Source organism: Seriola lalandi, unplaced genomic scaffold, assembly GCF_002814215.2.
Source record: "Seriola lalandi dorsalis isolate HSWRI2012SDOR001 ecotype SW California unplaced genomic scaffold, Sedor1 jcf7180002054939, whole genome shotgun sequence".
Lineage (NCBI taxonomy): Eukaryota > Metazoa > Chordata > Actinopteri > Carangiformes > Carangidae > Seriola > Seriola lalandi.
In genome coordinates this window covers 1104125-1132046 of record NW_019525659.1, presented here as the reverse complement: position 1 = coordinate 1132046, position 27922 = coordinate 1104125, and the positions used below count along the sequence as shown (strand labels likewise).

At 41.0% G+C, this 27922-nt stretch overlaps 2 protein-coding genes across 7 annotated transcripts in view; both read right to left on the bottom strand.

Moving 5' to 3' along the window:
- Positions 1-7416: 7416 nt before the first annotated feature.
- On the bottom strand, positions 7417-14623 carry reep5 (receptor accessory protein 5). The gene is made up of 5 exons (XM_023397846.2): positions 14423-14623; positions 14096-14189; positions 10623-10761; positions 8310-8478; positions 7417-7721 (listed from the first exon to the last, which is right to left on the bottom strand). Exons 1-5 carry the CDS (start codon positions 14538-14540, stop codon positions 7672-7674), a joined length of 570 nt encoding a protein of 189 aa, XP_023253614.1. The 5' UTR covers positions 14541-14623; the 3' UTR covers positions 7417-7671.
- A 7901-nt stretch (positions 14624-22524) lies between these two features.
- syk (spleen tyrosine kinase) overlaps positions 22525-27922 on the bottom strand; it is a 37272-nt gene continuing 31874 nt past the window's right edge. For all 6 annotated transcript variants that reach the window (XM_023397843.2, XM_023397842.2, XM_023397840.2 and 3 more), the window contains 6 exons: positions 26822-26981; positions 26240-26449; positions 25254-25443; positions 23930-24070; positions 22925-23037; positions 22525-22829 (listed from right to left, as the gene is read on the bottom strand). In XM_023397843.2, the coding sequence (XP_023253611.1) occupies positions 22757-22829; positions 22925-23037; positions 23930-24070; positions 25254-25443; positions 26240-26449; positions 26822-26981 (887 nt within the window). In that variant the 3' untranslated portion in view covers positions 22525-22756. The remainder of the gene's footprint in view (positions 22830-22924; positions 23038-23929; positions 24071-25253; positions 25444-26239; positions 26450-26821; positions 26982-27922) is intronic.

Here is a 27922-nt window from a genome sequence, read left to right as displayed (position 1 = left end):
TGGTGGACAGAATTTCAACAAATTTGGTAGACATGTTCTGTGGGCGAATATTAAGCAAAATCTGAAGTGCCATATTGATTGATGGAAATGGGCGTGGCCTATTCAGCATTTCCTGCTATCTCAAGTCTTTGATCAATTTGCAGTGAGCTGGAACGAGCCAGAGACACGTAACTAGAAGTGATGTGCAAATGCCTCACAAAGAAATGGATCCTTCTGGACTACAGGGTGGCGCTATAATTAACAGTAAAAAGAGTGAAAAGGCAGCTGCCGCCAACTTACGAGTCCAACTGACTTCAAATTTACCTCACACTTACACGTCAATATTCTCTATCAAAACCCTCTGTGATAATAGTTGCCACCATTATTGTTTTTTAGTTAATTTTCATAAAATGAAAGAAATTAATAAAACTTTATGAATTTCCACTCTAGCAACACCAACTTTGGTATACGGCTTTGAAGGACCGAGATATGTGTCTATGTGTGTTAAGTGTCTCTTATAAACGAGTAAGATCGGTTTCAAAACATGGCCGCCATGACCTGATGGTAGCACTATAATTGAGGGTCAAAAAGTTTGAAAGGCTGCCCTGTCTCACCTTGAGTCCTATTGACTTTGCATTTAAGGCAATATACTCTACAACAAGCCTCTGTGATGACAGAGGTCTCTGTGGTGGATTTTTAGCTGTTTAGTGTAATTAGCTGAAATTTGGCTGTTTCTCTCTAATGAGCACAAAGGAGTTGGAGCCCACGAACTGCAGCTTGAATTTCTGATTGTATTCAGCCATGTTAACATTATGTTGAGGACAAACTAGTTGGCCAGTCCTATTATTAATAGCTATTAATGACTGAAGTTACACTGCAGTGTACACATACACATTTCTGAAATTTAACCTATTATTTTTCAGAGAAAACTCATTATTACCTTTATATACCTAAATATCAACTCGGAAAAGGAGGCAGCTGCTGAGGGGCCCCAAAGGTCCCAGGTTTACAGCATATCTTTTGATTGATCATAAGCATCATAGCAGACTTTTACATCCTCGCTGTAAGAAGGAGAGGTTCCTTCATTCCAGCAGCTGTCAGACTCCACAACTCCTGCTCTTCCTGACCATGTGCAAACTTGCACTTTTTCATGTACATATCGTGTGTATTGTGTATATTGTATTTATTAGTGTATATTTGGTGTATTTTTATCTACAGTTTATTTCCATAGATGTTTATTTTCTGCTGTAGTAAATGAATTTCCCAGTTGTGGGATTAATAAATTTAATCTAATTCTATATATGTTTTTAGACTTACATGTGCAAAACCATTAAGAAAGAATAATAAACGAACAGCACCACTTCAGCACCAACATCATAATGCGTATTTAAAAAAATAACAGCAGAAACAGTCTGCTAACTAATTCATCTGCACTGTTTGTGTTGACGAGAAATCACCCTGACATCTGGAGATGGATATAGCTAGTGTTAGCTCCCTGGCAGAGACAAACTAGAATAAAGGTAGTAAGATAGATCCGTGGTTCCCAACTCATGGCCCAATTGAAAATCTCTAAAAATGTTGGTGGACCACATGTGACCTCGTAACAATAAGGAGGGCAGATAATACAATCTCAGAGCAAATTTATATTAATGGTAATCTTGATTAATTTAACTCTTCCTGTTAACTCTTCCTGTTGCTCCATTTTCATTCTCCAGTTTTTGCAATGGATGTGATCTTTTAGCACGCAATCAGACTGTGATAGCAAACAAATATACGATGTGGTCCAAAAGTTCCTATCATTGGCTCATCACACTGCTAAGCCCTAAAACCAGACAAATGAAAATGGCTGTGTGGAAATGGGTGGAGTTTTTCAACATTTTTAATGTTTTTAAAGATCGTTTTGTTTTAAAACATTCAAGAACATTCTTTTACTTTTATGTTTACATCTTTCACCAAAATTTTACCTTCACAGTGGGCCCAGCCCACAGGTTGAGAACCACTGACATACAGTAGTTGAAAGGTTCTGTGCCATGCTGCCAATTTGTCCCAGTGACCAAGTACTATGGACAACTTTCCCAGTCTATATGGTCATAACTTGAATTGAATATAATTGTTATTTGATGCCTTTTATCATATTGTATTTGATGGTTGATATTTGTGTATTTATTGCTAATCACCTGTGGACACTGTACCGTAAAACTGAATCATTGAGAAATAAAAATACAAGCATGAATGAAATTCAAAAATGAGAAAAATATTAATAGGTATACATGATGTCTGTCTGTCATGATGTCACGCGCACGCGCGCGACACTACAAGAGACGTATGACGACCTAATCCAGGGTGTATAAGGGCCGCGCGTCATTTACATCCCTCCCTTTGCACCTGGACTCGGAGACGAATTGACCTGTTGTAAACCAAAGCTGTGGGAAGCGATCTGTTGGAGAAGAAAGCTACAAAAGTGCATTTCTGAACCTCTGTGGAAACATGGCCTTCAATAGACCTGAGGACATGGAGGAACACCTGCAGAGGGCAGCCGTCCAAGTGTGGCTCGCCAACCATGCAGGTAAGACAACTTTTAAAAGTATTCTCCAATATAAAAATTATTTATTTATGACTGAATCATCCGTTCATTAAAATCCTTAAAAGTCTATAAAGGAGTTCACTCCATGTCATTTAGGCCTGTTGGAAAAACGATTTCTCAGTGTGAAATTATTTGATGGGCAGAATTTCTTAAATATCCCGGGAAATGTGTGGAATTCATTAACAATTAGTGCAGTGATTTGAAAACATTGTTGTTTTGGTTTGAGGGCATCAAATTGTCCAAATGTTGCATCGAAAATTATTAGAGAAAAGATGGCGACTGGGCCAAAATTTCATAAAATGCCCAAAATATTTGTTTCTCGTGCACCATGGAGATGATGGAAGTTATAGCTCCGAGCGTCAGGACGTCAGGACGTACAGGTGTAAACACAGTAGTTGTTGTGTGTGGTTGTTTGGATCCTTGCAGTTTGACTTGCTATATGCTGAGCTGATACTTTCATATTCAGAATTGATATTGATATAGTGAAGCAGAGCAAAACTAGAGATTTTCGTAGAGGCGAAATCTCCAAATTTCCCACCCCAACCCTAAATATAAAGTTCTAAACACACACATAATGAATTTCCCAGTTGTGGGATAAATAAAGTTAATCTAATCTAATCTATTCTAATAATTATAAACATATCTGATATATAAAATACATACAGTATTTATAATTTATTTTCCGTCACTTGTTTTCTAGTACGGTTTTTATTTTGTGGGTTATTTTCTATTCGAAATAAAAGAAAATCTCGAGACAAAGCTCTGCAGTTTCTGTGTGAGTGTATGAACATTGGTAGTGAAACTGCGACGCAAGCTAAAATCTGGCCCAGGGCACCAAATTGGTCAGGGCCACTGAAGAAAGATCAATTGGAATATTGTCTGACTGTTCTTGGATCAGGTGACATGTCGGTACTTTGGTTAATCAGATTTTTTGTGGTATTTTTTTAATGTAGTTAATAGAAAACGGTTTGTTGTGTAACTTGATGCACGTGTGCGCCCTGTGTGCCGGATGCCACAGTCTTCTTCTCGTCCCATGATTTGCCGCTCACACACTCGGAGACGACTTGGTTACAAACTGCTGTTTTAGTCTGAACAGGATTACAAGGGGTTTAAATGATGATTTCGTTGAACCTCTGTGGTTGGCTGCGCATTCATGCGTAATGACGCATGTGCGATACATATTAAATCAATTTATGCAACTTATTGCAAACCTTTTAGAGTTTTGTCCACGTAAACACACAAGTCCTCACTATGTTCTGTTCTAGTGCTCCAACACAAATGTGTTTAATGGCCAGTGACAGACTGATCACGTTTGTCCTCGAGCTCCGTGCTTGGTAGTCGCACTCCCATCACTGAGCTCCCATCCCGTTTTTCATGTCCGGTGATGTCTCATTTTTGTTGTTTCTTGCATTTTGGTCAAATCTAGGCTTTGGGCGTGGCTCTGTGGGCGGGGACCGGAATCCAAAAAAAGGGGGAGAGAACCGTGCGTAAAAGCGCGCAGCGTCACGAGCTCCTCCTCTCCTGTCCAGTCTCTTCGAATGAATTGTGAGTTGTTGACAGACACAATATTACTTTTCTTTAAATTGAGGTTATAAATGTCCTTGTTGTGTTGCCCTGTATTCTCTGTTTGGGCTTCTGAAGAACTCTGAATGTTTGGGTGTCTAAATGGTTTTTTTTACATGATTTTGATGTCATGGCTTTGCTCACAAGAATAATGTCTTTTATCATTTGCTCACATTTTAAATGTGTTTGCGTGTAAATAATTTCTCCTCAATTCAAGGCTAAACCATTGTTTCAGTTTTCGGTCCAGAGTAAAACACGATCTGTATGACTGTGCTCACCAGTCAGCATGCTGTGAACTTTCATGTAGACTAACACTTGATGTTCACAACAACAGTTAGTGTCCAACTTGTAAATATGAAATAATCATAACACCAGTCATACTGTCATATTCATATTCTCAGTCATGCAAAAAGTTTGTTTACTTCAATTATACCTGTAAATAAACAAAACAGGCTCCTGCTCTCAATCACGCTGAGATTCCAAACACAAAGTCGTTGAGTTTTAATCATAATTTAACTCAAACTCTTACACTGTGAATGTGAAAATACTTGTAGAGTCAACGACTCAAAATTTCCATCTTTGTGAAAAAGTTGTGTCCAACCTCAACACATCAGTGGTTAAAAGTTTTTCCAAGTGACTAAGTAAAGTAAACAGTAGTCATCTTTAAATCTTATTTATCTCAATTATTCTTTCTATAATACTGCACAACGTATTAATGTTAAAATATTATGATAATATTTCTTCTGACTTTAGCTTTGCTTGTTGCTTATTTAATCCAAACTATTGAATTATAAGACTTTACTGTTTCCTCTCAACGACATCACTGAATGTCTTGTAGAAGATGGCCGCCCTGCGTTCATCTGGGATGTGGAGGGCAACGAAGATAATCGCCCGATCGACGTCTCATCTGACGAGGACGATGAAGACGATGATGATGATGATGATGATGACGACGATGATGACGATGATGATGATGATGATGACGATGATGATGATGACGATGACGATGATGATGACGATGATGATGATGATGATGATGAGGAGGACTGGTCTGATGACACCAGCACTGATTCGGGGTACAGCACCATGACAGAGGATGAAGACGACCATGATGAAGACTTCATACCTCCCCCCCCTCTCGCTCGCCAACTCCCACCAGGAAACTTTTGACAGGATTACTGACAGATAGTTTCACATTCCTCTTGCTGCTCCTGTTGGTCTTCCTTCCCGTATTCTAGACGCTGCTCCCACTTATCCTGCTGCTGCTCAGCAGCTGATGGTCTGGCACCCTGAGGTACCTGCTGAGCACCAGAAGCTAGTCTGCTCCCTCACCCTCAGGCCTCAGCTCCTGGACAAAGAGGAGCAGGGACGAGGACTACACTGAGCAGGTCAATTCTAAGAGAGCGCGGAGGACTGATGAGGGAAACCCTGAGGAGTCGGCTCCTTCGACGTTAGGCCTCAGCTCCTTTACAACCAGGGAAGAGGACTACAGGGACTCAGCTCCTTCAACTTCAGGCCTTGGAGTCTTCACAGAACCCCAGGGCCTATTTGGTTGTTGTAGTTTTTAGTGGTCATAACCTCGATACACTCAGCCTGCTCTGAACTATTAATTATCATAATGCAACATAATATACACATTGCCGATATATCTTAGTATTGGGATATTGGCTGATGGTTAATACAGTTACAGTCATGGCCACATGAAGAAGAATCAGATCCTTTACTTCAGTAGAAGAATTAAAACCAATTAAAAGTCCTTGCTTCTTTTAAAGGTTTATTTCCTGATACATGACATTATTGGATTATTTGTATGTTTAACTTTTGCTGAGGTGAAAACAAGAATTACATATTGTTGGACAGATGCATCATATTTTACAAGCTGATCACATGTTGAATAAGTTTCATAAAATCTGTAACTATGAAGTCAGTAGCAACATCATCTGTCGGGTGAATGTAGTGAAGGAAAATGTTCGGTGTTTCCTCTGACATGTAGGGAAGTGGTAGTTATGACTTGATGCTGTTTCCTGTCAGAGGGAGTGAAAAGCAGCTTCCTGTCGATGTGTCAGCTCAGTGAGAGAATCAGAGCTCGACTGAGGACGAACTGGAGAGACACAGCGGCAGACGGATCTCGGAGCAGCGTTTGAAAGCATCATAGAGGCGATAGAGTGGGGAGACGTGGTTGACACTGTGCAGGCGGTGGTAGATCAAATGTTGAGAGATAAATCCTTAGTTCAGTCCTTTAGATCAGTTCCTTCATCACTAATCTCAACAGTTTACAAAGTGCCGCCCCTCCCTACACACACCAGGCTGGAACTAGTGACGATCCCCGCCCCCTTTTTTCTCTCTGGAGGCGTCGGTGATGGTTTATCAGCACACAACCTGATTGATTGGCTGATTGACAAATAAATTAATTGTCCCAGCTCCAACTGTGAGCTTCAGTCTGTCTGTGGATTCCCTCAGGGCAGGAGCTCAGTGCAGATCACCTGCTGCAGGTCACTGAGTCATGTTTTAGTGTATGATATTAAGACCAGGGCGGAGATCACAGAACCCTGGCTCATTGTCTCTAAAGGCAAGTGGAGAAGTGAAGAGAATTGCTGCAGACCTGGACCTGCTCCTCCACACCAGATGAGACCCTGGTTCACCACACACTCCGAAGCCTCTTCACTGCTGCAGGAGACAGCAGGCTCAGCAGCATCACGGTGATATCGGTGATCAGTCACAGCTAGACTTTGTCCTGTTTCACTCCAAAACTCCAAGAACGACACATTTGAGAGAAGAAGAAGAAGAATCAATCTCAACAAGGCTTCAGGGCATCAGTCTCAGGTGTGGTCGTAAGGCAAGAGAGAGTAAGGAAGGCTCCCACCTAAAGGTTAAAGGTCAGACAATATTTCTGTGGATCACAGTGTGATGATGACGGTGATGAAGAACAGCCAGGTTCAAAACCTCCTTTATCTTCAGCTGTAAACTGAATTGTGTGTTTTTACAGACGAAGTCAGAACTTTCAGAAACTCAACAGAAATTGTGATGATTTGAAATGAAATATTTTTTATTTGATGTTCGATCAAAATGTTCCCCAGTGAAGTTTAAGAAGCGTCTGGTTCTGAAAGTGTTACAAAGTGTCAGCGGACTGATCAGACATGGCCGTCAGCTGTAAACGATCTTTACAGCTCCAAAAGTCTGAAATGCTGGACTTGGCGGTACCTGTAAACCACCTTACATAACATCGTTCTTGTAGTGAATTTCTCATTTACCTTAGAATGCAAAAGAAAGAATCACAACCAGAGAACAACTTCAGCAAGTCTGTCTTTATTTTGGTTCATGAAGCGAATCAGGGCCAGCAGTTATCTGTCAGCCCTCCAGAAGGCAAAGTTAAATAAGTAAACTGAGGGGGGGAATGGCTTTAACTGAGACACGTGGTACATGTGTAACATCTAATACAGAGTGAATGAAGATTAGGTTTTGAACTAAAAAACAACCATTTTCAAGGCAACATTTCATCATTCACAGAACCAGCTCCAGAGATGACGCTGCGGACAGGAAGCCTCTTAGGAGCTCTTCTTCTCCTCAAAGATGATGTTTGCTGTGGCTCTCTTGGCTGTGGACACATGACACACAAACGTCACATATCTGCTTTATTATTATTACAATTTTCTACTTTTGATTTTCAGACGGAACAATGAGTGCTTCTGACTTGATGAAATGATAAGTAGAATAACTGAATGTCATAAACATTGTTGAATGAGAGTGAATATTTCTGTGTTTTGGCTCCATCTAGTGGGATAATACTCCTGTCTACACGTCCTCTAAACTTCAAGTAATGCTGATATGATCATGAAAGAGATGTTTAAGTCAACCATTTGTCAGAAAATGTAAAATTAAATTGTCAGCCAAAGAATGGATCCTGGGGATTGTAGGTTTTTGTTAAGAGCAGAAATGTACAATCAGTCACTCAGTGACTCTAACATTGTGTTTACCTGGTGGGCTGTTTTGGACTCATTGATACAGATTTAAAGCTGCAGGACAAAACATATAAAGCTGTCTATATTCAATCCTTTCTTTTATTAATTTAAGTTGATGTTGTATGGGCCGGTCTCTGTTTACAGTCAACACTACACACACACACACACACGCACACACACACACACACACACACACACACACACACACACGTTGATTCACTCACCCTCATCTTTGAACTTGTCGGCAGCTTCAGACGCCTTGTCCTTCAGGTTCTTCACCACGTCGTCGATCTTGGCTTCGTTCTTGAGGAAGAACGGTCGGATGATGCGGTTATAAATCTGGACTGAGCCGTTCGAGGGAGTCGGAGCCATGCACCACACTAAGAAGGCGCACTGGGGAAGAGGACAGTCACACTCATTAGTAATCATAATACTTATTTATACGATCATAATGATCACAGAATCTGCGATCTCAACATGATCCGAGCCGTCGTACTCTGATACAGTCCGACATTTCCAACAGTTCATCACATCTGCAGATTTATTACATCCCTCTGAGCCCAGCAGCTGTGCTGAGGGAACCTCCAATTACTAATTTGTGCTATTGACATACTTCATTTGTGCTCTCTAATTAATACTTTCATTTATTATCTAAACCACTTATCCTTATAGGGTCGTGTGGGGGCTGGAGCCAATCCCAGCTGACATTAGGTCACAGGGCCGACATATAGAGACAAACACCATTAACACTCACATTCACATCCATTAGTCGTCAATTAACCTGCATGTGTTTGACTGTGGGAGGGAGATGGAGCACCATGAGAGAACACACAGAGAGGCCAGCAGGTTTGAACCCGTGCGCCACTGTTCCACCCTAATTAACAGTTTGTGCAAACAAATTTACGTGTCAAAACACATCAACATTTCACAAAAGCAGGTATCTCCAGACCTGCAGGATCCAGATCTGCTTTTTTCCCCTCCACTGTTGCCAAGTGCTGCTGATTGTGGAACTGCTGGGTTCCTCTCTATTATATTATCATGTATGTTGTGATTTGTTGCGATAGAAGCAAAGTGAATTGAATATTTGATATTACATAACCATGTGTGTTGTTACTGTGTGTATTGGTGGTATTTTTCTGACAAGGACACACTTGGCGGCACATGAACGCGCCAGTACTCAAGACTGCGAGTGAGGGTACTGGGCCCCACAGTGAGGAAGTGTGGCAGCAGTAGTACCTGGAGTTACAGGCTGCTGATGAGGAGGCACAGATTCATACAAATACTGAATGAATTCCTTCATATTAATATTTATATCACTTTCACTCCATTTGTCCTTGTCCCCTCAACTCTCAGCTTTACACAGCCGTAATATAAGACCCTGGTTCTGCTGCTGTCAGCTGCATATATACTGTTACTGTGACCCTACTGCAGTGCAAAATAAAGTAATAGTTGTCAGACTATGGACATAATGTAATCAAAGTGAACTTCATTTGATGCACTTTTCTTTTGAGATCTGTTCATATCCTACACATGTTGCCTGTTAAACCACATTCTTTAATCTTTGATGTAAAACATAACGTTCAAATGTCAGTAAATGTTTGTGAGCACATATTAGCATTCGTCACAGATCCCTGTTTATTCATGCTGTTTCTTATCTCATGTTGTACAGTGTAGCTGTAGGCGTGTGGTAGGCAGCAGCTGCTTTACAGCATGACTGTGTCTCAAATCACATACTTCGGTCAGTACACTCACATGTAGTACACTGTGTACACAGCACACTCACTGGGCTAGTGTGTCAATTCCAACAGGGCAGCGTTGTCTCAAATCAAACGCCGCCGTTGTGCTCTCAGCGGAAATGGCGACAGCAGCTTGTGAGCGTGATCGTGGCTCGCCTGTCGGCTGCTGCTTTACTCACTTGACTTGCAAATGAATGTTTTCCTCTCCTGTGTGTGTGTTGTGTGTGTGTGTGTGTGTGTGTGTGTCATGTGACATGGAAATGACAATAACGATGTTTTCCTCCTTCCTCAATCACTGTTATCACAAGTTTAAAAATATGTTGTTGGTCTTGTTGCTGGACTCAGTTAGAACGTACTTATTCACTCAAAACAGCCAGTGTGAGTGTGGAAGTAGGCGGGAGACACAGCACATGGCTGCACATTATAAATGATCACCTCATTAGGAATCTTGTTTTTGTACTTAAGTTAATGACAAGAGGCAATTAAATTTCTGAGCTCTGACAGGATGTGAATCTTTCACTCTGTCTTTCTCTCCCTGCCCGATGCCCCTCCCTAACACCAACACACACTCTGCTTTACAGCTGCTGACAACGTTCTCAGCACTCAGATAGTCTTTATCATCACAGCGGTGCGCCCCACCCTCAACATGTTGATTAGTTTACTCTGTTCAGAGGGACTGAGAGCAAATACACACCTACTCCAGCTGCTGACTCATCAGTGAGCGGGAAAGCTGCACACTCACACTCAGGCTGACTTTTTTTTTGAATCAATGTTTCAGCACATTGACTGAAACACCTTTACCTTTCCAATATAGTAGAATGGAAACCAGGAGAGGAAGATATCAGCAAAGAACTCTGCCACACTGAAGAGTCCGTACACCACCCAGTAGGTGAGCCACTTAGTGTCATCGTCTTTGGTGGCACTTTCAATGGCCTTGATTCTGGAGAGAGAGGGAGACAAACAGTTTGATATGTAAGACAACGTCACTCATGATGACTGTGAACCTCCGGTTTGTGACACAGGTTTTACTGCTGTAAATGTCTCCAGGCTGAACCCCTAATGACATCACTATGACATCATCAGGTTAGTTTCAGATATGATACATTTCTACCAGAGACACAAAAGTCATTATACTACTGTTTTCATACTGACTAGTGCTTCATCTGACTATTGATTATTGATACTATTGATGGGAGTGCCCCTTTAAATCCCTACAGCCGTCTGAAGGCAGCAGGAAGTTACATGTGACTAGAAACTGTCTGCTGCTTGGTGAGTATCCAGGATAACGTGAGGGGGCACAGCCTGGTAGCCAGACGCTGATGTGACGATAGCATTCATTCAGGAGTGCCTGAAGGATTGTGGGTGATGGTAATAATCTCACCCTAACTCTGAACAGTCACTGCAGGTGTCAAGACCTTGTTGATATTATTAGCAGTACCAGTGTTGATCTGGCTTAAAGCTGCTGTTTGATATGTCCTCCTAAGAGAAGACAAGATGGAGGACAGTAACAATGGGCCCCCCAACAAGTGTCTTTGCTAGTGTCAGACCAACACAGTTGTCTTTTTCCCATCCTGCGCCCACATTGTTTAAATATCAAATACATTTGCGTCCATCTGAGCACCCATGGGTGTGTTGGTCTTAAAATGAGGAGTGGTCAGGAGTATTGCTATCTTGAGGCGCAGGAAAGCAGTTGCACGACTGACCAACAAAAACCTGCTCTGAAGTCAGTGGTGCAGTATTTCACTGTTATCTTAAGGCTCAGTATCAAGAGATTAACACTCTGCCTGTTACACACAAGTCAGGTGGAACATTACAACACAGCCTCCGAGGGTCGAGGCTTCTTTGTGGCATATTGTGTGTTGTGTAACGTTGTCATGTGTCATGGATGTCTACTGGACATTAGTGAGACTCTGCAGAGAAGCGTTCTTTCTTACTACCTGCTAAATCCTCTACAGTGTTTCTCATTCATCGCCTAGACTAAATTTGTCCACCACAGTTTCATAACGAACTCAACTATTATTTACACTTCTCATAATTTAACATAAAAGAACATTGTGTTGATGCCATCGCTGCTTGTAGAGCTGTGCACGGCACATTGACTCACTCAGCCCTTTCTTTTCCCTCAGAGTGCACAGAGCTGCTGTGTGTGTGTGTGTGTGTGTGTGTGTGTCAGGACTGGACTGACTGGTCAGTCACAATATGTGATCAACTCACAATGATTCTGATTCCGTGCCAATATAACAGCAATACGCCAAGGTGCACGCGCAGCATAAATAAATAATCAATAACAATGGCACAAATAACAGCTCAGGTTGTTAGGCCTTAGAAAGTTGAATAAGAGACAACAAACATAAGAGAGTCCTGATGACTTGGAATCTGTTATTCATTACAAATAGAGCCAGTTCTACTAACTTGTCTTCTTTAGTTGGAGAATGCAGGAAAACAATTTTCACTCCTTTAAATCCCACAAAAAGATTTTTAAAATAAATTTTTCTTTTATTATTAATTGTAATTAGATAGGTTTGTCAGTTTCACGAGTCAGACCTAATAATTATGAGTTCAGTTTAAACTCATCAGTTAAAATTTTTCAGAAACACTGTGAGCTTATTTACATATAAATTATGTAGAGCGTTAAAGCTCCATATTTTCTTCTTCTTCTGTGTTTTATTTGAAGTGTTGATCCATCAGAAGATTATTTGTGGTTTTAAGAACCAAAAACCATCTCAGTGTAGTTTTACATCTCCTCTCTCAGGTTTTTCTCTGGAGCTCTAGTAACAAGTCGGTGAGCCAATCAGAAGAGAGGAGGCTCTGAGCCACTCTTTGATTGGCTGACTGTTTTCTGAGTGAGCCAATAAAAATAAAGCAGATCTCAGGTAAACACTCGGAGAAACAAATCCTACAAGGTTGGATGGTGGTTCCAGTGGAGCAGTGACTGCTTTGTTGTGACATCACAAAGTTCCAGAAGTCCTGACGGCCGGTTTTAAGCCTCAGTGTCTGAATACAGGCTGTGTGCATTTCTCTGTGGACTGAGGCTTTGATACTTTCACAGTATTAATATAGAACTTAGACCTGCTTTATTATCAAACTACACATGGACATCTACATTTAGACTATATGGACCTTTAAGGTTCCCCAGAGATCCTTTCTATATAATATGAAACACGTTACATGATGGAGGCTGTTATGTGTCTTTTTACACATGTGTCTCTGGGATGTCAAATGGTCAAAACTGTGATTAGGATAGTTCAGATGATTCTTCTTTAGTAAGGGATTGAAGTCATAGTGGTCATATTGAGGAACATTGTTACTGGGCTCATTGTGACTGTTAGCAACACAGCAGAGGCTCTAATGAGCGATGAGGCTCAACACAATAAATAACTAAAAACCAAAAAAAACTCCATGCTCAGTTATAAACCATGAAGTTACTTTAACCTCGAGTAAAATTAACAAAAGTCCAAATTACATTCAATCTCCTAAATAAAAATTTTACTGAAGTTAGCTGCCATGAAATTTTATCTTTCTTTTTTACAGAAGCATGACAGAATAAAGTGGTTTGGTCATTGTCTTCAGTCTGGTTGAGATCATAACTACTATAACATATTTTCTGATCTTCATATTTTTAATTCAGCTTCCTAAAATAATGAGGAGATCATGACATTAGCTGAAGCTATCAAATGTTCTATTTCTGTAATTCACAGTATCAAAGTCTCATCAGCTGAGAATAATCCTGGTCACTCTAAATCAGTCTGATCATGGAGTCATTCTCTGAGGCCTTGAGGCAAACAGCAACACAGAGCCCGCACCAGTTACTGGGAAAACTGCATCACAATAACTGAGTCATGGGTGTAGCTCTGTGCAAGTCTTAAAACTACAGTTTGAGAAAATGATATAATGATATCATGATCAGAAGATTATCACAGGTAGAGGACCGGTTTAATAGATAAGAGAAGGTAATAGTAGCTAGTGGCTTGTAGAAACAGTTGTATAACTACAACGGTACAACCTTCATTTAAAACTGCTCAGCCTAAACGGGAGTGGTGCTTTACAGGTTCATAATAAAACCCGTTATTATGCTGTAACAGTGGCTGCTGGAGACTGAGCCACATGTATTCACTTAGCTGAGAAGATAAAAATAACAACAACAGCAGCAGCAATAATTCAAACTGTGAGGTGGTTTAAATTCATTCAGTGTTGTTTACGTGTGTGTGTGTGTGTGTGCGCGCGTGTGTGTGTGTTGGGCAGGCCCCTCCTTGCTTTGAGGAGAAAACACTCACGATATGTAGGCTGGATAAAGAAAGCCGATGAGGTTACACAGCAGCGAGGCTCCGTAACCGATGACCAAGTAAACTGCGATGATAAGGATGACAGCTGGAACAAATCATAGCACAAGTTTGTCACCACAAATATAATAACCTCATCAAATTATATCACACTTATTAAATATAACACTATTACTGATCAATAACAAGAGCGACATTTGATCTCTTTAGTTAAATCAGGACTATAGGTCGCCTCGGGCGGAGTTATACGCTATCTTTTCCTGTGTGATGCAGTCCGTCTTCTTCTCTCTCTTTTTCCATCCCCGTGCTGTCAACACTCACCCAGAGCGATGTACGTCCTGCTCACTCCGGTTTTTGTCTCGATCTTCTCCAGCAAATCTGTCATGAGATTTTTTTCATGGAGAAACTTTTCAAATCTTTCCTTTAGCCCCTGCGCCATGGCTGCACTTCCTTCTTCAGCGATGCTGCCGAATTACGAAATTGCGCTGAATCAAACTGCAACACCCTTGAAACCCAATACGCCGCTGTTCTCCCTGAGGCGTCCAGTTAGATACTGTGTGTACAACACAGTTTCCGGTCACAGCCTTCAAAATAAAAGCAGGGGGGAGTGTGCTTGCTCTTGTAACCTTTTGTGAATATGATTTAGAAACAATTCCAAACTTATTTTTTGAGTGTGAAATAGCCCAGACGTTTTTGGAGAGATCTCGACTCTCACATTTTTTTCAAGGTGCTAACTCTCTCTATTCCTTCAACCTGAAAATATTATTGGTTACTATGATCATCTATGATAGCACTGAATATCTACTTAACTTCATGATTCTAAATGCAAAATTCTTTATCCACAAACAGACATTTGCACATTTACTGTGAAAAAAAAAGGAAATGGATGTGTCCTCATACATCCACAGTAACTATGGCTAGCTTGGTGGGGCTGGTGCTCAACACTGTAAAGATGTTAAATATTATCCCCTGGCTTCTGTCTTCTAGGCATCACACTCTCCCACGTTGTGTAATCTCACAGAAAGCTCTGCCCATCAAAGGATGTGAATTGCTGAGTTCAGACAGACAGTGTTCAGGACAGGGACTGTCAGAGCTGCTGGAGGACTGACTACGCAGCACAGAGAAATATCTCCTGCCAGGTTTCAGTCAGGGCACAGTCTGTGAGCCCTCAGCAGCCAGCCACACCCTTCCTTGCTTTGATGACATTGCAAAATACAACCACTGGCATAAAATACAATTATTTCAACCTCCTGCAGAGTGCAGCCGGCAGCTGACTTAAACATTGGCTTTTAATGTAGAGGGAATTAGATGACGGAGAACTTCTGTGGTTTAATAATATCCATTTGATGATTCATGCTATATTTAGACTTTGCATCTCTAATCAGTAAACATGCTGTGTAAAAAGGCTTTGTTTCATCTACAGTGGGACTTGATTTGCTTATTACTATATTGTGTTATTTGCTTATTGTGTGCATTGCACTGCATCATGTTGGATTCGAGTGCTGGCTCCCAGAATTCATTTGAAGGTGTTTACATCCATATCACATCATCAACAGTGTAGGACACTTTCTATACAGCGTCCACCGGGAGAGAAAGAGACATAAATAAAATGATCATGTTTGAGATCATGATTTTGGCTGCAAATCTTTTGTAGGAAAATAACGGACAGGTAAACCCAGAGTTAACTGAGCCAGTTACCCAGGACGGTCATGTCAGGTTCAGTTAAGCCAGATATTAAAGAATATATCCTGGGTATATTGAACCTGCTTCAGGCCTCTGCTTACCCCTACCTGGCTTTTACCAGACCCATGTTTACTTTCCAGAGGATTCTGGTGAGGGCAGTACCTTTCTAGCTTGATTTGCATTTCAAAAAGGGAATCTAACATGCAGATGTCCGTTTATTAAATGTAACATAAATCATGACAGGCTTCAAGTGTAAACAGTACTTATTTTTCAATCAACATCAGCAACATATGGAAGACTAATTCTGCTATTTCATGAAATCTTTTCATTGTAAAATAATGTGGATTCAACTAAGGAACTAAAATTCAATCACATTGTGTGGGAAGAGCCTCCATCACACCTGTCTGTGTGGGCGGAGCCTTCATCAGACCTGTTAGTGTGGGAGGAGACTCCATCACACCTGTCTGTGTGGGAGGAGCCTCCATCACACCTGTCTGTGTGGGAGGAGACTCCATCACACCTGTCTGTGTGGGAGGAGACTCCATCACACCTGTCTGTGTGGGAGGAGACTCCATCACACCTGTCTGTGTGGGAGGAGCCTTATTCAGACTTGTCTTTGTGGTCCTTGTGCTGCCGTCAGGCTCGTTGGTCTAGGGGTATGATTCTTGCTTAGGGTGCGAGAGATCCCGGGTTCAACTCTGGATGAACCCACTGTTTGGAATAGTACAGTTATAGCTAAAGGTCAAAGTCATGAAATGCACCTCAAATGAGTTTGTCAGAGCAGGTGAGCTCTTTGGTCATATCTCAGACATTAGCATCTAGTGTATGTTTACATGACTTGTACAGGGAGTTATGAGTCTCTTAACTGTAAATGAACATCTGATTGTGTATCTCTTTAGGCCTCAACATAGTTATTTAAACATTTAAATGAAGCAATCTGAAATGTTTGGAAATGTTTCTCTAGTGAAAACGCTAACGACTCATAGATGTGAAAGATGATAGGGAACCACAACTCGAAGCTGTGTCTTTGTAAAGGATTTTGTCTTTTGTTTCAAAGCTCAGCTCAGAATTTGAGATTTTTCTTGATATAAACTTCAAACTCGAGTGGCTCGAGAGATTAGATACATATCCAAGTTGTAATAAATGTCTGTAAATATGTCAAAGCAGACCAACTAGTTGGAGGGATATGGAGGGATGACAAATTAAAGGAAAAACCATTAAAATTCTCCTACTGAGGTTTTGGGCACCCACGTGCTTCAGACATAAAAAACAAATCAACAGCTGTGGCGTAAACAACATCAGGGTTGAGTCACATGAAACCCATGAACATTAACACAAGGACTTTAGTTTCATCATTGGAATTGAAGCTAAAATAAAATATAAATGAAATAACAGGAAGTTACAGTCAGACGCTCTGAGCTCTCCTTCAGGAGTTAGCCTTTCTCAGCTGATATGAAGCTGCAGGTAAAAAACCTGCAGTGATCACAGCTTAATCACCTCAGATCAGGTGAAGCTTCCTGTCAGTGTTGGTGTTTGGTTCACTGTGAGTTAGACGGACTGATGACTAAGCGTTCATCAACAAACACAAGTTAGGAAACAATGCACGGAGGTGGCCTTGTATTAATGCCCTTCAACCTCAAGTAAAAACTCTGATGACCTGAATGAATATGTGACTATAGATATAGTTTAATAAGTCAGTTTATTCAATTCAAATATGATAAAAATACTGAATTCAAATTTAAATTTCATCTTTATCAAAATGTACATGTACATGTTTGAAAATCTTATCCTGGAACTGTTATTAACTTTATGATTCAAAGTCAGAATAAAAGAGTACCTTGAGTTTAAGGATCCTAATTGTCACCAATCAGATCATACACATATCGTTAGCTTAACCCTAAAACATCCTAGTGCCACTTGCTGTCCACTAATTTGCTGTCCACTCAATAATTGTTGTGCTTGTCTGATAATGTTTGCCTCTGTACAGCGTAGGATCAATAATGGTCCCATAATGTGCGATGATTTGATCACTCGACACTGACAGTATTAACAGTTGTAATCATTTTTCTCATCTTAATGAATATCCCGACTCTCTCAGGAATGAAATACTGATCCTACATTTGTGTTCATGCATCGACACCTTTGCAGCCAGTCCTGCTTGTTGAGATGATGGATGTGACTCAGGAACACGGCAGACATTTTAGACACATAGTGTAGCTTGCTTGATGACTGCACAACAGTAGGCCATATGTAACCAGAGCTGATAAGGTAAACGTGTTATTTATTTAGTTTCTATGAACAGTCAGGAGACAAATCAAAGGAAAAACCAACAAAGTATCTTGTACAGGTGTTGTTCTTCACCGCTCCAAGTATCTGAACTCTGGAGGATGAACCATTCTTCATAATCATATTCCCTCATGTGGTGATCCCATAGGTGTTCATCGTATGATAAAAGTGATCACTCAGAACAACTGTGTATTGATTTGCAGTGACCCCTCCCTCTAAGGGTGCTGAAGTGTCTGTGACTGAACTGTGTAGTAATGATGCTCAGACAGCTCAGCTCCCAGCTGCTGGAGACGTCCTGTCCTGTGTCACTGCAGAGCTGAAGCTCTGAGTTTTAATGTGAAACTGAGCTCAACGCACTGCAACTCAAGAAAACACATGCAATCAGACAAAACAAATTCAGAAAACATCGTCATCAACTCGACAACACATGAGCTGCAAATACTCACCACACAACAGAAGTATTTTCAGTGACACTAAAAAGGGATGAAAATGTTTTGTGAGGTCACCATGACCCTTGACCTTTGACCACCAAAATCAAATCAGTTTATCCTTGAGTCCAGGTGAATGCTTGTACCAAATATGAAGAAATTCCCTCAAGGCATTAGGGAGATATCGTGTCCACGGGAAGGGGACGAATGGACGGACAACCTGAAAACAATATGTCTCCGGCTCTGACTGTCGCCGGCGCAGAGGAATAAAAATGATGTCATTGAACTGATCAGTTCCTTTGTTTTAGCTGCTGGAGAGGAACAGAATCCACAACAATGTGAGGTAAAACTTGTTTTATCATTTATTGTTATGATTAAGTTTTTTTTAAAGTGGTACAATCTTGACAAATCGTGATTAGGAATTTCTCACAATCTCAGCTAGCTGTGTGTAACTGTGGTTAACTGAGTAAAAACAGTGTAACTGAATTGAAAGCCTTTATTGTCATTGTAAGCTCTGCAAACAGCGACATTTGGAGCACAGCTCCTTAATTGGTGCACACTCATAAAACAACACAACAGTAACACACAGAATAATAAGATAAAATAAATATTATAAAAAGAAGAAAATATGTACAAACATTCAGATCTATATGAATATTGCACATGACTAGATGACAGTGTGGGATGCAGTTGGTTGATGATTATTGCATAGCGTTCAGTACTTTAATGGCCTTGGGGAAGAAACTGTGTCTGAGTCTGGAGGTGTGTGTTTTGGTGTGTGGAGTCCTTGGTGATGTTATTGGCTCTGCTGAAATAACAGGAGCTGGCAGCCAATAACCTTCTGTGCCGTGTTTATGATCCTCTGTAGCGCTCTTCTGTCTGCTGCTAAGGAACCTGCGTACCACACAGAGATGCAGTATGTAAGGATGCTCTCAATAGTAGCGCAGTAAAAGGCCACCAGCAGCTTCCTATTCAGGTTGTTGCTCCCGAGCACTCTCAGGAAGGGCAGTCGCTGCTGTGCCTTTTTGACCGTCACTGTGGTGTTTGCCGATCCAGAAGGTCACACAGTTTGTTGAGTAGTGGGTCTGGGATGATTGTGTTGAATTGTGAGCTGTAGTCTATTAAGAGCTTCCTCACATAACTTCCTCTGTGTTCCAGGTGGCTCAGTGCGGTGTGTGTGGCTATGGTGATGGCATCTTCAATAGATCTGTGTGCTCCGTAGGCAAACTGATGTGGGTCAAAGGTGGGAGGTGGGCTGCTTCTGATGGGACGTAGAACCGGTCTCCTGAAGCACTTCATGATCACTGGTGTGAGTGTGACCGGTCTGTAGTTGTTGAGTTCGTCGGAGACTGGCAGGGCGGGGTGGTGGATTGTGTCAGGGAGACGTTGGAGATCTTTGTGAAGACCCAAGCGAGCTGGTCAGCACATGCTTTGAGTACTTTGCATGGTACTCCATCAGGGCCGGCAGCTTTTCTTGGGTTTACTGACCTCAGCACACATCTCACTTCATGTTCCTGCTAGTGAGTGTGAGGGTGTTTGATGCTCGTAGAGTCCGATGCAGGCCTGTGACCTAAAGGCAGGCAAAGAAGTGGTTTAGTTCCTCATCCAGCGAGACGTTAGTGCTGACACTGCTTTTGGTGTTGCCCTTGTAGTTGGTGATGTGCTGTATCCCCTGCCAAACCCTCCAAGGGTCATTGTCTGTGAAGTGTCCTCGATTTTCCATCTGTAGGCTTCCTTGGAATCTTTGATGCCTCTCCTCAGGTCAGCTCTAGCAGTTCTGTACCAGGACAAGTGGCCTGACCTGAAGGTGGTGTTGCAGCTCTTGAGGAGTATCTGGACCTCGCTCATCATTCAGGTTTTGTGGTTGGGAAACATCCGGATGTGTTTCTCTACAGTGACATTGTCAACAGAGGTCTTGATGTAGGAGAGTACTGTTTCTAAATCCCATGCTGTTTGTTCAAAGTGGTCCTGTGGCTGAAATAGAGCATCCTCAGGCCAAGTTTTAATAGTAAACACACAAAAAAGCACCAATACCGAACAGCAAAGAGTCGCTGCATTCGCACACGTCACCATGATCATTAGAAATTGACTACGTGTAACTGTACCTGTGTGTAACTATAACTGTGTGTAACTGTAACTGCAAGCTTTTTATGAGTAATATTTTTGCCTGCAGATTTTCTTTTTTTTTTTTTTTTTTTTTACAGTGTACTAAATTTCACCTTTTACGTTGTTTAAATGTGTGATTTGACACCTTAATCATTTGTATAGGAAAACTGTGGATGAACTTATTGCAACCAGAAATGGTGGCCATCTTAGAAATGGTGGCCATCTTGAATTTTCCCTACTGCAGTTAACTGCTGTGCTAATACCCAGTGTTCCACTGTATTTTCAAACTGACTGTTATACTGTATCTCTTTCAAATATTTCAACCCATCCTGCCCATATCTGTATCTGTATCATCATCACGGCCTCAGTCAGAGGAAGTTGGGCGCTCAGCTCTCTGCATCAGAACCACACACTACAAAGGTCTTCATGCAGACCTGCCAACCTGTATGCCTTCTGACATCAAAACACGCTGGTTTGATTTATCACTCTGAAGTACTCAGAAGGCCTGTCAAAAAGCAAAACACAAAGAACAGTTCGACCAATCATTGCACCAGATTCAGTCCAACCTGTAATCATAATGAACGATCATGAGGACCCTGGCTGATTTCGATTTTTATCTCATAATTATGACTTAGCATGATTTTTTATTTAACATTTTTTTTCTTTAATTGGTGGAAATGGGCTTCCCCATTTGGAAATGGCAAAATACTCCCTGTAGATTGAAAATTGCCATATTACAAAAATGTCTTTTGTGTACCTCCATCCTGATTGAGTCAGGTAGATACAATAAACAAGTGTCAGTGGAGTGGGATGTTCCAAAACCAGACTGAACTTCATATTATAACTTGTGTGAGAACAATCAATCTGATTAAAAATGATTGCTAATAGAAACATACCTATTGTTACTGTGATGTATTTACTCCCTTTCTTGAAGAGAGGAATCACTCCAGCTAGTTTAAGATCACTAGGGAAAAGACCTTACTCCACAGACAGATTTACAATATGGGTGATGCTGAATCTATTAATAATCCAGCCGGAATATTATCAAACCAGTCGCTTTGGAGCAGTTGAGCTTGTTGAGCATCTTAGCTCCCAGGATACTGGGCTTGCGGCTCCTGTCCTGTCGGGCTCCGGCCGGCTGCAGGGTGTTTTCCTGCTGTGCCCCCTCCTCTGGAATAATCCTCCAGTCTGACTCTGAGGCCTTTAAATCCACATTTAAAACTCATCTTTATGCCTTAACTTTCAGTTATTTGCTGTCCTTTGATGACTTCAGGTCTCTCACCTATTATGGGTATTTACAGTAGAGTCCATGTTGTTCTGCTGACAGGATGAAACCACTGCATCTCTCTAATCCCCTGTTTGTTGTCCCTCAAGCACATGAGCTTCTAAGGTGTGTGCTCTCTCTCTCTCTCTCTCTCTCTCTCTATGTGCTGGATCATTGACTGTACTGGGACCTATTTCTCTGCCCGGCTCTTGGTGCGTCATTCCAGATTCTGGATCTGGAATTTCATCTTCTTCTTGTGTCTGTTGCTTGTGTGTTTGGTAGTCTGTCCTCTGTCCAGGTCTCCATGTTGATGGAGTTCTTGTGGCTTGCTCAGCATCATCCCAGATCATTCTTTATGCATGTTTACAATCTGTCTTTGTCATCTTGATTGTCCATACTGTAAATTTACTGTTGCTCTGTTCTGTACACACAACATGTCTGTCTGTCCTGGACGAGGGATCCCACCTCTGTTGCTCCTCCATAGGTTCCATCTATTATTTTTCTGTTAAAGTTTTTTAGGGGGGGGGGGGGTTTCCTCATAATTCAATGGTCTATAGAACAGAGGGTGTTGCATGTTTTATGGCCACTGTGGCAAATTAATGATTTGTGCTATCTGGCTATATATAAATAAACTGACACACTGAAACAATCAGACCTTCATTCAAAGCTTTTATCTCTGATGACACTGCAATGGTTAAGCTTTAATACATATAATGCTTCCAGTATAAAACACACCTACCAAATCAGTTGGTTGTATAGTTTTTAGCTGTAACAATAAATGTTCACTTCAACTGCATATACATTTCAAACCATTCTCTCCAGTCATTTGTACAATATTAAATGTAATTTCTCTCATCACCCACAGTCTCTTAACATCCATGTGAAGAATCACTGTGCAATGTCATAATAATAATCTCGTAGTCTCGGCTCAACTATGGTAAATCCAGGTCGTTCATCTGCCCTGTAAGACATGAGAAAGCAAACAGTTATCTCTAACACACACTCATCCATTATTCCCGTCTGCTGTGACAACATGTCAACCTTGTGATGACTCACTTGTACGTCCAGCAGGTTCTCATCATTTCATATATCTCTTGTGGACAGTTCATTGGGGCGTCCATTCGCATTCCACTCTCAATCATCTGCATCACATCGTTTCCTTTCATTCCCTGTGAACACAGACACATTCAGATTCAATGTGAAACCAGCAGGCATTTCTCAGTACCTCTGAAAGGTACACAGAATGATTGAGATGATACAAAACTGTATTAGTCGATTTTTCATATATATGGTTATCAACAAAACTGAGTTCAAATGACTTCTTTTATTAGTAGTATAGCCCTTCTTTGTAGCCCACTGATACTCTTCTACCTTCTCCCATCATTGTGAAGTTGCACAATCTAGTCTCTTACTTGTTCCGGCAGCTCAAAATTAGACACAACCAAGCAGCAACCTCTGGTGCTGAAACATGTGAACAACAGTGAAGAACCAAAACCTGCAGTTCCTCTAATGACCACTGGAGTCTGGCTCCAACAGTGAGTCAATCCCCATAGACTCCCATGTCCTTACAGCAGAAATAAACATGTTTTCAGCCTGGTACTGCCAAGATGGTGACGGTGGAGCAGCTCACTCTGAGCTTCAAAACTGCTTTTCAGAAACTTGTTGGTGACGTCACAGAGGCTACGTCCATCTTTATTTACAGTCTATGGACAGAACCCAGGCAAACACTAAGAAAGATGTGGAGTTCATAGGGTCTTTGTCACTTTGTTCAGGCATTTTAGCCTTAACTGAAAATCACAGGTGTGATCACAATAGTTGCAGTGAACACAAGTAAACTGACTTTTGTTGGGCCCATATTCTCAATATAGCTATAATATAGGTAAGCAAATACCCTACACATTTAGTGGTATTGCACAGAGCTTTTTTGTACTGTAGGTGGTGACATTGACATGTCGACATGCAGGTCTGACAACAACCAAACAAACCCAGTGAGTGAATGACTTCATGTGTAAAAAGAAAAAAGCGTTATCATGTCTTAGGTTGGTGAGTAATTGTTCATACCTTGTATGGTTTCTGGCCGTAGGAATACGCCTCCCACATGAGCACCCCGAAGCTCCACACGTCACTTTTGGAGGAGAATTTGAAGTAGTTTATACACTCAGGAGCGTACCACTTCACTGGCCACTTCCCATGACCCTTTGCCTGCAGGAGGAGTTACACACAAAGCATTAGTGGATGTGACTTCCTGTTATATTCTACAGTCTCGGATTAGAGTCTGTCTCATGGCACTGAGGGGACCCTGTCAGTTATTCTGATGTTCATCATTCTTTCTTCCTGGCTGATAAGCAGGTGTAGGTCCTCTGCTTTGACTTGTCAGTATTGTAATAATTCTTGAGGTAAAAAGCCGTTTTGTGTGGTTTTATGTCTCTTCTTGAGCTCTAGTTTGATCTTTAGAAAACAAGGACTTAAGACTTAAATTAAACATGTAGATATTTCAGATCAGATCTCAAACCTTTCGGTATTGGTTTTTCTAGTCTTGATGCAAAAAACAAAATTATGAGCTCTAAAAAAGTAACATCAGCTTCTTCTTTTTTGCTTTAAATGGCTGTATGGCAATGTGCTGCAGGGATGATGTATTCTCTCTCAAAACACAGCCAGAATAATCCCCTGAGAGTAACCTCTCTCCTGCGTACCTCCACAGTTTAACAGCTTCCCTGCCTGAAGATATCACCAGCTCAACTCAACTTTAATGTAAATATATTATCAAGTCCTTAATTGACTCTTCAAGGCGACCTGCACCTTTCCAAATTATATCCTTAGGGGCAACCTGGAGACTTCATACTGCGCAGTAGTTTAGGGAATATCTAGCTGCCCATGAAGCGACGAGGGAACTGCTATAATTAAACTGGGTTACATCAACAATTGTTGTTTTTAAAGACATGTCAGCAGCCATAATTAATGTCATTGTGTTTTGGGAATGAGGGAACATGAGGGAACCCTGGAAAACACCAGGTTCATAGATGAGCCCCATGGTCTGATTATTTGAAACTGTGCTGGTCACAAACAGCAGCATGTTATGGTGCTGCACAGATGTTCAGTCTGAGCTTTTGTGACAGCAAAGTTTGATTCGAATTCTAATTTCGTCAAAAAACATTATTAAAACAGATTTATAATGTTGAATGAAAAACTGTTAATTCTAGTCAGCCAATTGAGTCCTTGTATAAAAGCCATCAAGTACTAATAGTACTACTACCACCATATTGCCACACTCAACCATTCTGTTGTAAGGAGGTAGAAATAAGCCATAGATGTGAGTGTCATGGGCCTGAATGAGTGTAATGCTTGATCTATGTATCCATCAGTGTATGTCCCTGTCAGCATTTACCTTGTAGTAGTTCTGCTCTTCAGCGACGGCTTTGGAGAGTCCAAAGTCACTGATTTTGGCATAGTGCTGCGTGACCAGCAGCACGTTCCTGGCAGCAAGGTCTCTGTGGACGAAGTTATGTTCCTCCAGGTACTTCATTCCCATAGAAACCTGATGGACCAGCTCTGTGATGTTCTTTATGGTTGTTTGCCTGCAGATGATCAATTTTGATTTTGAGTATAAATTTCATGTGATACAGACGCTAAGCTCTTCTTAACCAAACCTTTGAGATATCTTAAATTCATTTTCACTCATTTTCATTCAACATAAGGTTCAAGATCAGTTTTTAAACATGAAAAAAAATTCTGTTCAATAAAACTTTTAGTTATAATTGAAATGATTTCTCTGCCACCATCTGAAACTGGATTAAAACTTCAATAAAACTAGTCTTTGTTGGGAATGCTCTCTATTACAAAGAGCACTGTCCTTATCTTTGACTGATACTCAGTTCAGTGGGCCAGACCACGGGATTTTAATAATCTACCAGGGACTACTGGCTCAATCTCGGTCAGATGCTGAATCATCAAAACATCCATTAAGTTTTTTAAGTTTTTACCAGCTCCTTCAGTGTCATTCATGCGGGACGGTCACAGCGGACAAGTCCAAGGCTGAATTTCTTTCCCAGTCCTACTGTGGAGTCAATACTGGTCTGTCTTTACAGAGAGGAGAACTCTACGAGCTGCTAATTAGTCTTGAGTCGACTTGAACTGGCTCTTCTTCTCCTTGATGGCTACATAATGCACCGTGGCCAAATGGTTTGTTTTGGTCTGAGATGCTGGTGGTCTAGTGTGACATCTAGTGGCAGTGATGATCATTTACAGAACCATTAAAAAACAAAATTCAAAACAAACAAATGCGTATCATTGTCCCTGATAATAATGTAAAATAAGCAGTGTGACATTATGTCTTGTTCCAGAGAATAATAAGGATCCATGTGGAGCACATACTTGTGTTTCTGCAGGAACTTGTTGAGTGGTCCCAGCTCTGCCAGCTCCATGACCAGCATCAGGTTCTCTGCCTCACAGATCCCAATCATCCGGACAATGTAAGGATTGTCCAGCTGCTGCATCACGTTGGCTTCCCGCAGCATCTCCTCGCGCACTGAGGGGTTGTTATCATCATTCTTCAGGATTTTGACTGCAACCGACTTCTCTGTTCTGTGAAACAAGGAGTACAGTGTCAGGAAGTCTGTGCTGCCTGGTTTGTATTGATACTCACCATAAATGAGCTTTGCAGACATTATTGCTCAAACACAGTAAGCCACATTTTTTAGACAACACAAACAGGGATCAACAAACAGAGTGACACAACATGATGGAATAAGAGTAGGCAAGTACACAAACTGTCTCACCTAAACTCAAAGTGTCATTCATATGACTTATTTGGACATGGGGAACATTATCAAAACCTATGGAAATAAAATCTGCAGATGTCTGATAATCTAAAATCGTGGCATCATTATGTACTGGGTGATTGAAATGGAGGAGTGGTGTTTGGGGGGTGATGTGACGTGGTGTGATTTAACATACTTTCTCATCTTGTAGATTCCCCTCATGACTGTACCAAAGTTCCCTGAGCCCAGTTCTCCATCCTCCAGGAAAAGCTGGCTGCGATCCACTGTTGAGCTCCTCAGTTCATCTGGGTCTGCATATGGACTCTCATATACCTCTGTATCCATTGGCATGGCCTCTGATGAAGAAATTACCGTATCACATTAGTCTATCCTGTACATTATGTGCATGTTTATGTCACCAAATTTAGACACGGATATTGTTTTCAACAAGTTCTTGAACCTGAATGATTAACAAATAATTTGTTATTGTTTCCAAAATCACCACTTTGAACGATATGATCATCATTCTGATTTGGTGCAACATGGTTTTGGTTAAACCAAACACTTTGCGCTCTTTAGAGGACCTTCATCATTTTGATTGAATTAAACATGTCATTAAAGTTATAAAATCATGGTTAAAAGAAATGTTGACTATTGGCTGGAAACGGGAGATGAATGCTATGAGTCTCTGGTGTGACAGTCCTGTGCTTTGTATAAGCATATGTGGCATATAGCATATGGTGGGTGTGTACCCACCATCCAACCCAACAGACAAACAAAAAAAAAAGAAAAATCCTACAAAACGATGTATCGAATGCTAAATGCTAAATGCTAAATGGTGTGTACACCTGTACAAATGTACAATTAAAAAGAAACACAAAAAGGAAATTATTTTAATGAACAGAGAACATCAAACCCCAAGATTTTCTACCTTGTGTTGGAAAAAAACATGTCTCTGAAGGAACCATAGATCTGTTTAAAAGTTTTATCAAGACACTAAATCACTAATAGCAATGAACACTCAAACAATGTTATCATCATCATAATTTTCTGATACCGAGTCACTGTAGCATCCAAGCTAGGTGTGCTCTGAGGGCGTATTGTAAACGTTGGCTAAGTGGCAAAAGTAAAACTTACAAATACTCTAGCTTTAGATTTGCCATCAACCAGCAGTGATGTGGGGGGTATGAGTGAGATTGACAATTGTTTTGATTTCCGTTCTTAAGTTAAACTTGCTAAGTTCAAACTCCCAAGATTGCAAGTTTGAACTTATTTTACTTTGAAGGTAATTGTTAAG

What these genes read in the sequence shown, in the direction of transcription:
- reep5 (XM_023397846.2), bottom strand. Translation starts at nt 14,540, where the DNA reads ATGGCGCAGGGGCTAAAGGAAAGATTTGAAAAGTTTCTCCATGAAAAA. An exon ending in CTTTATCCAGCCTACATATC is followed by an intron (nt 10,762 to 14,095) that starts GTGAGTGTTTTC and finishes CTCTCTCTCCAG; the next exon opens with AATCAAGGCCATTGAAAGTG. An exon ending in CATTCTACTATATTGGAAAG is followed by an intron (nt 8,479 to 10,622) that starts GTAAAGGTGTTT and finishes CCTCTTCCCCAG; the next exon opens with TGCGCCTTCTTAGTGTGGTG.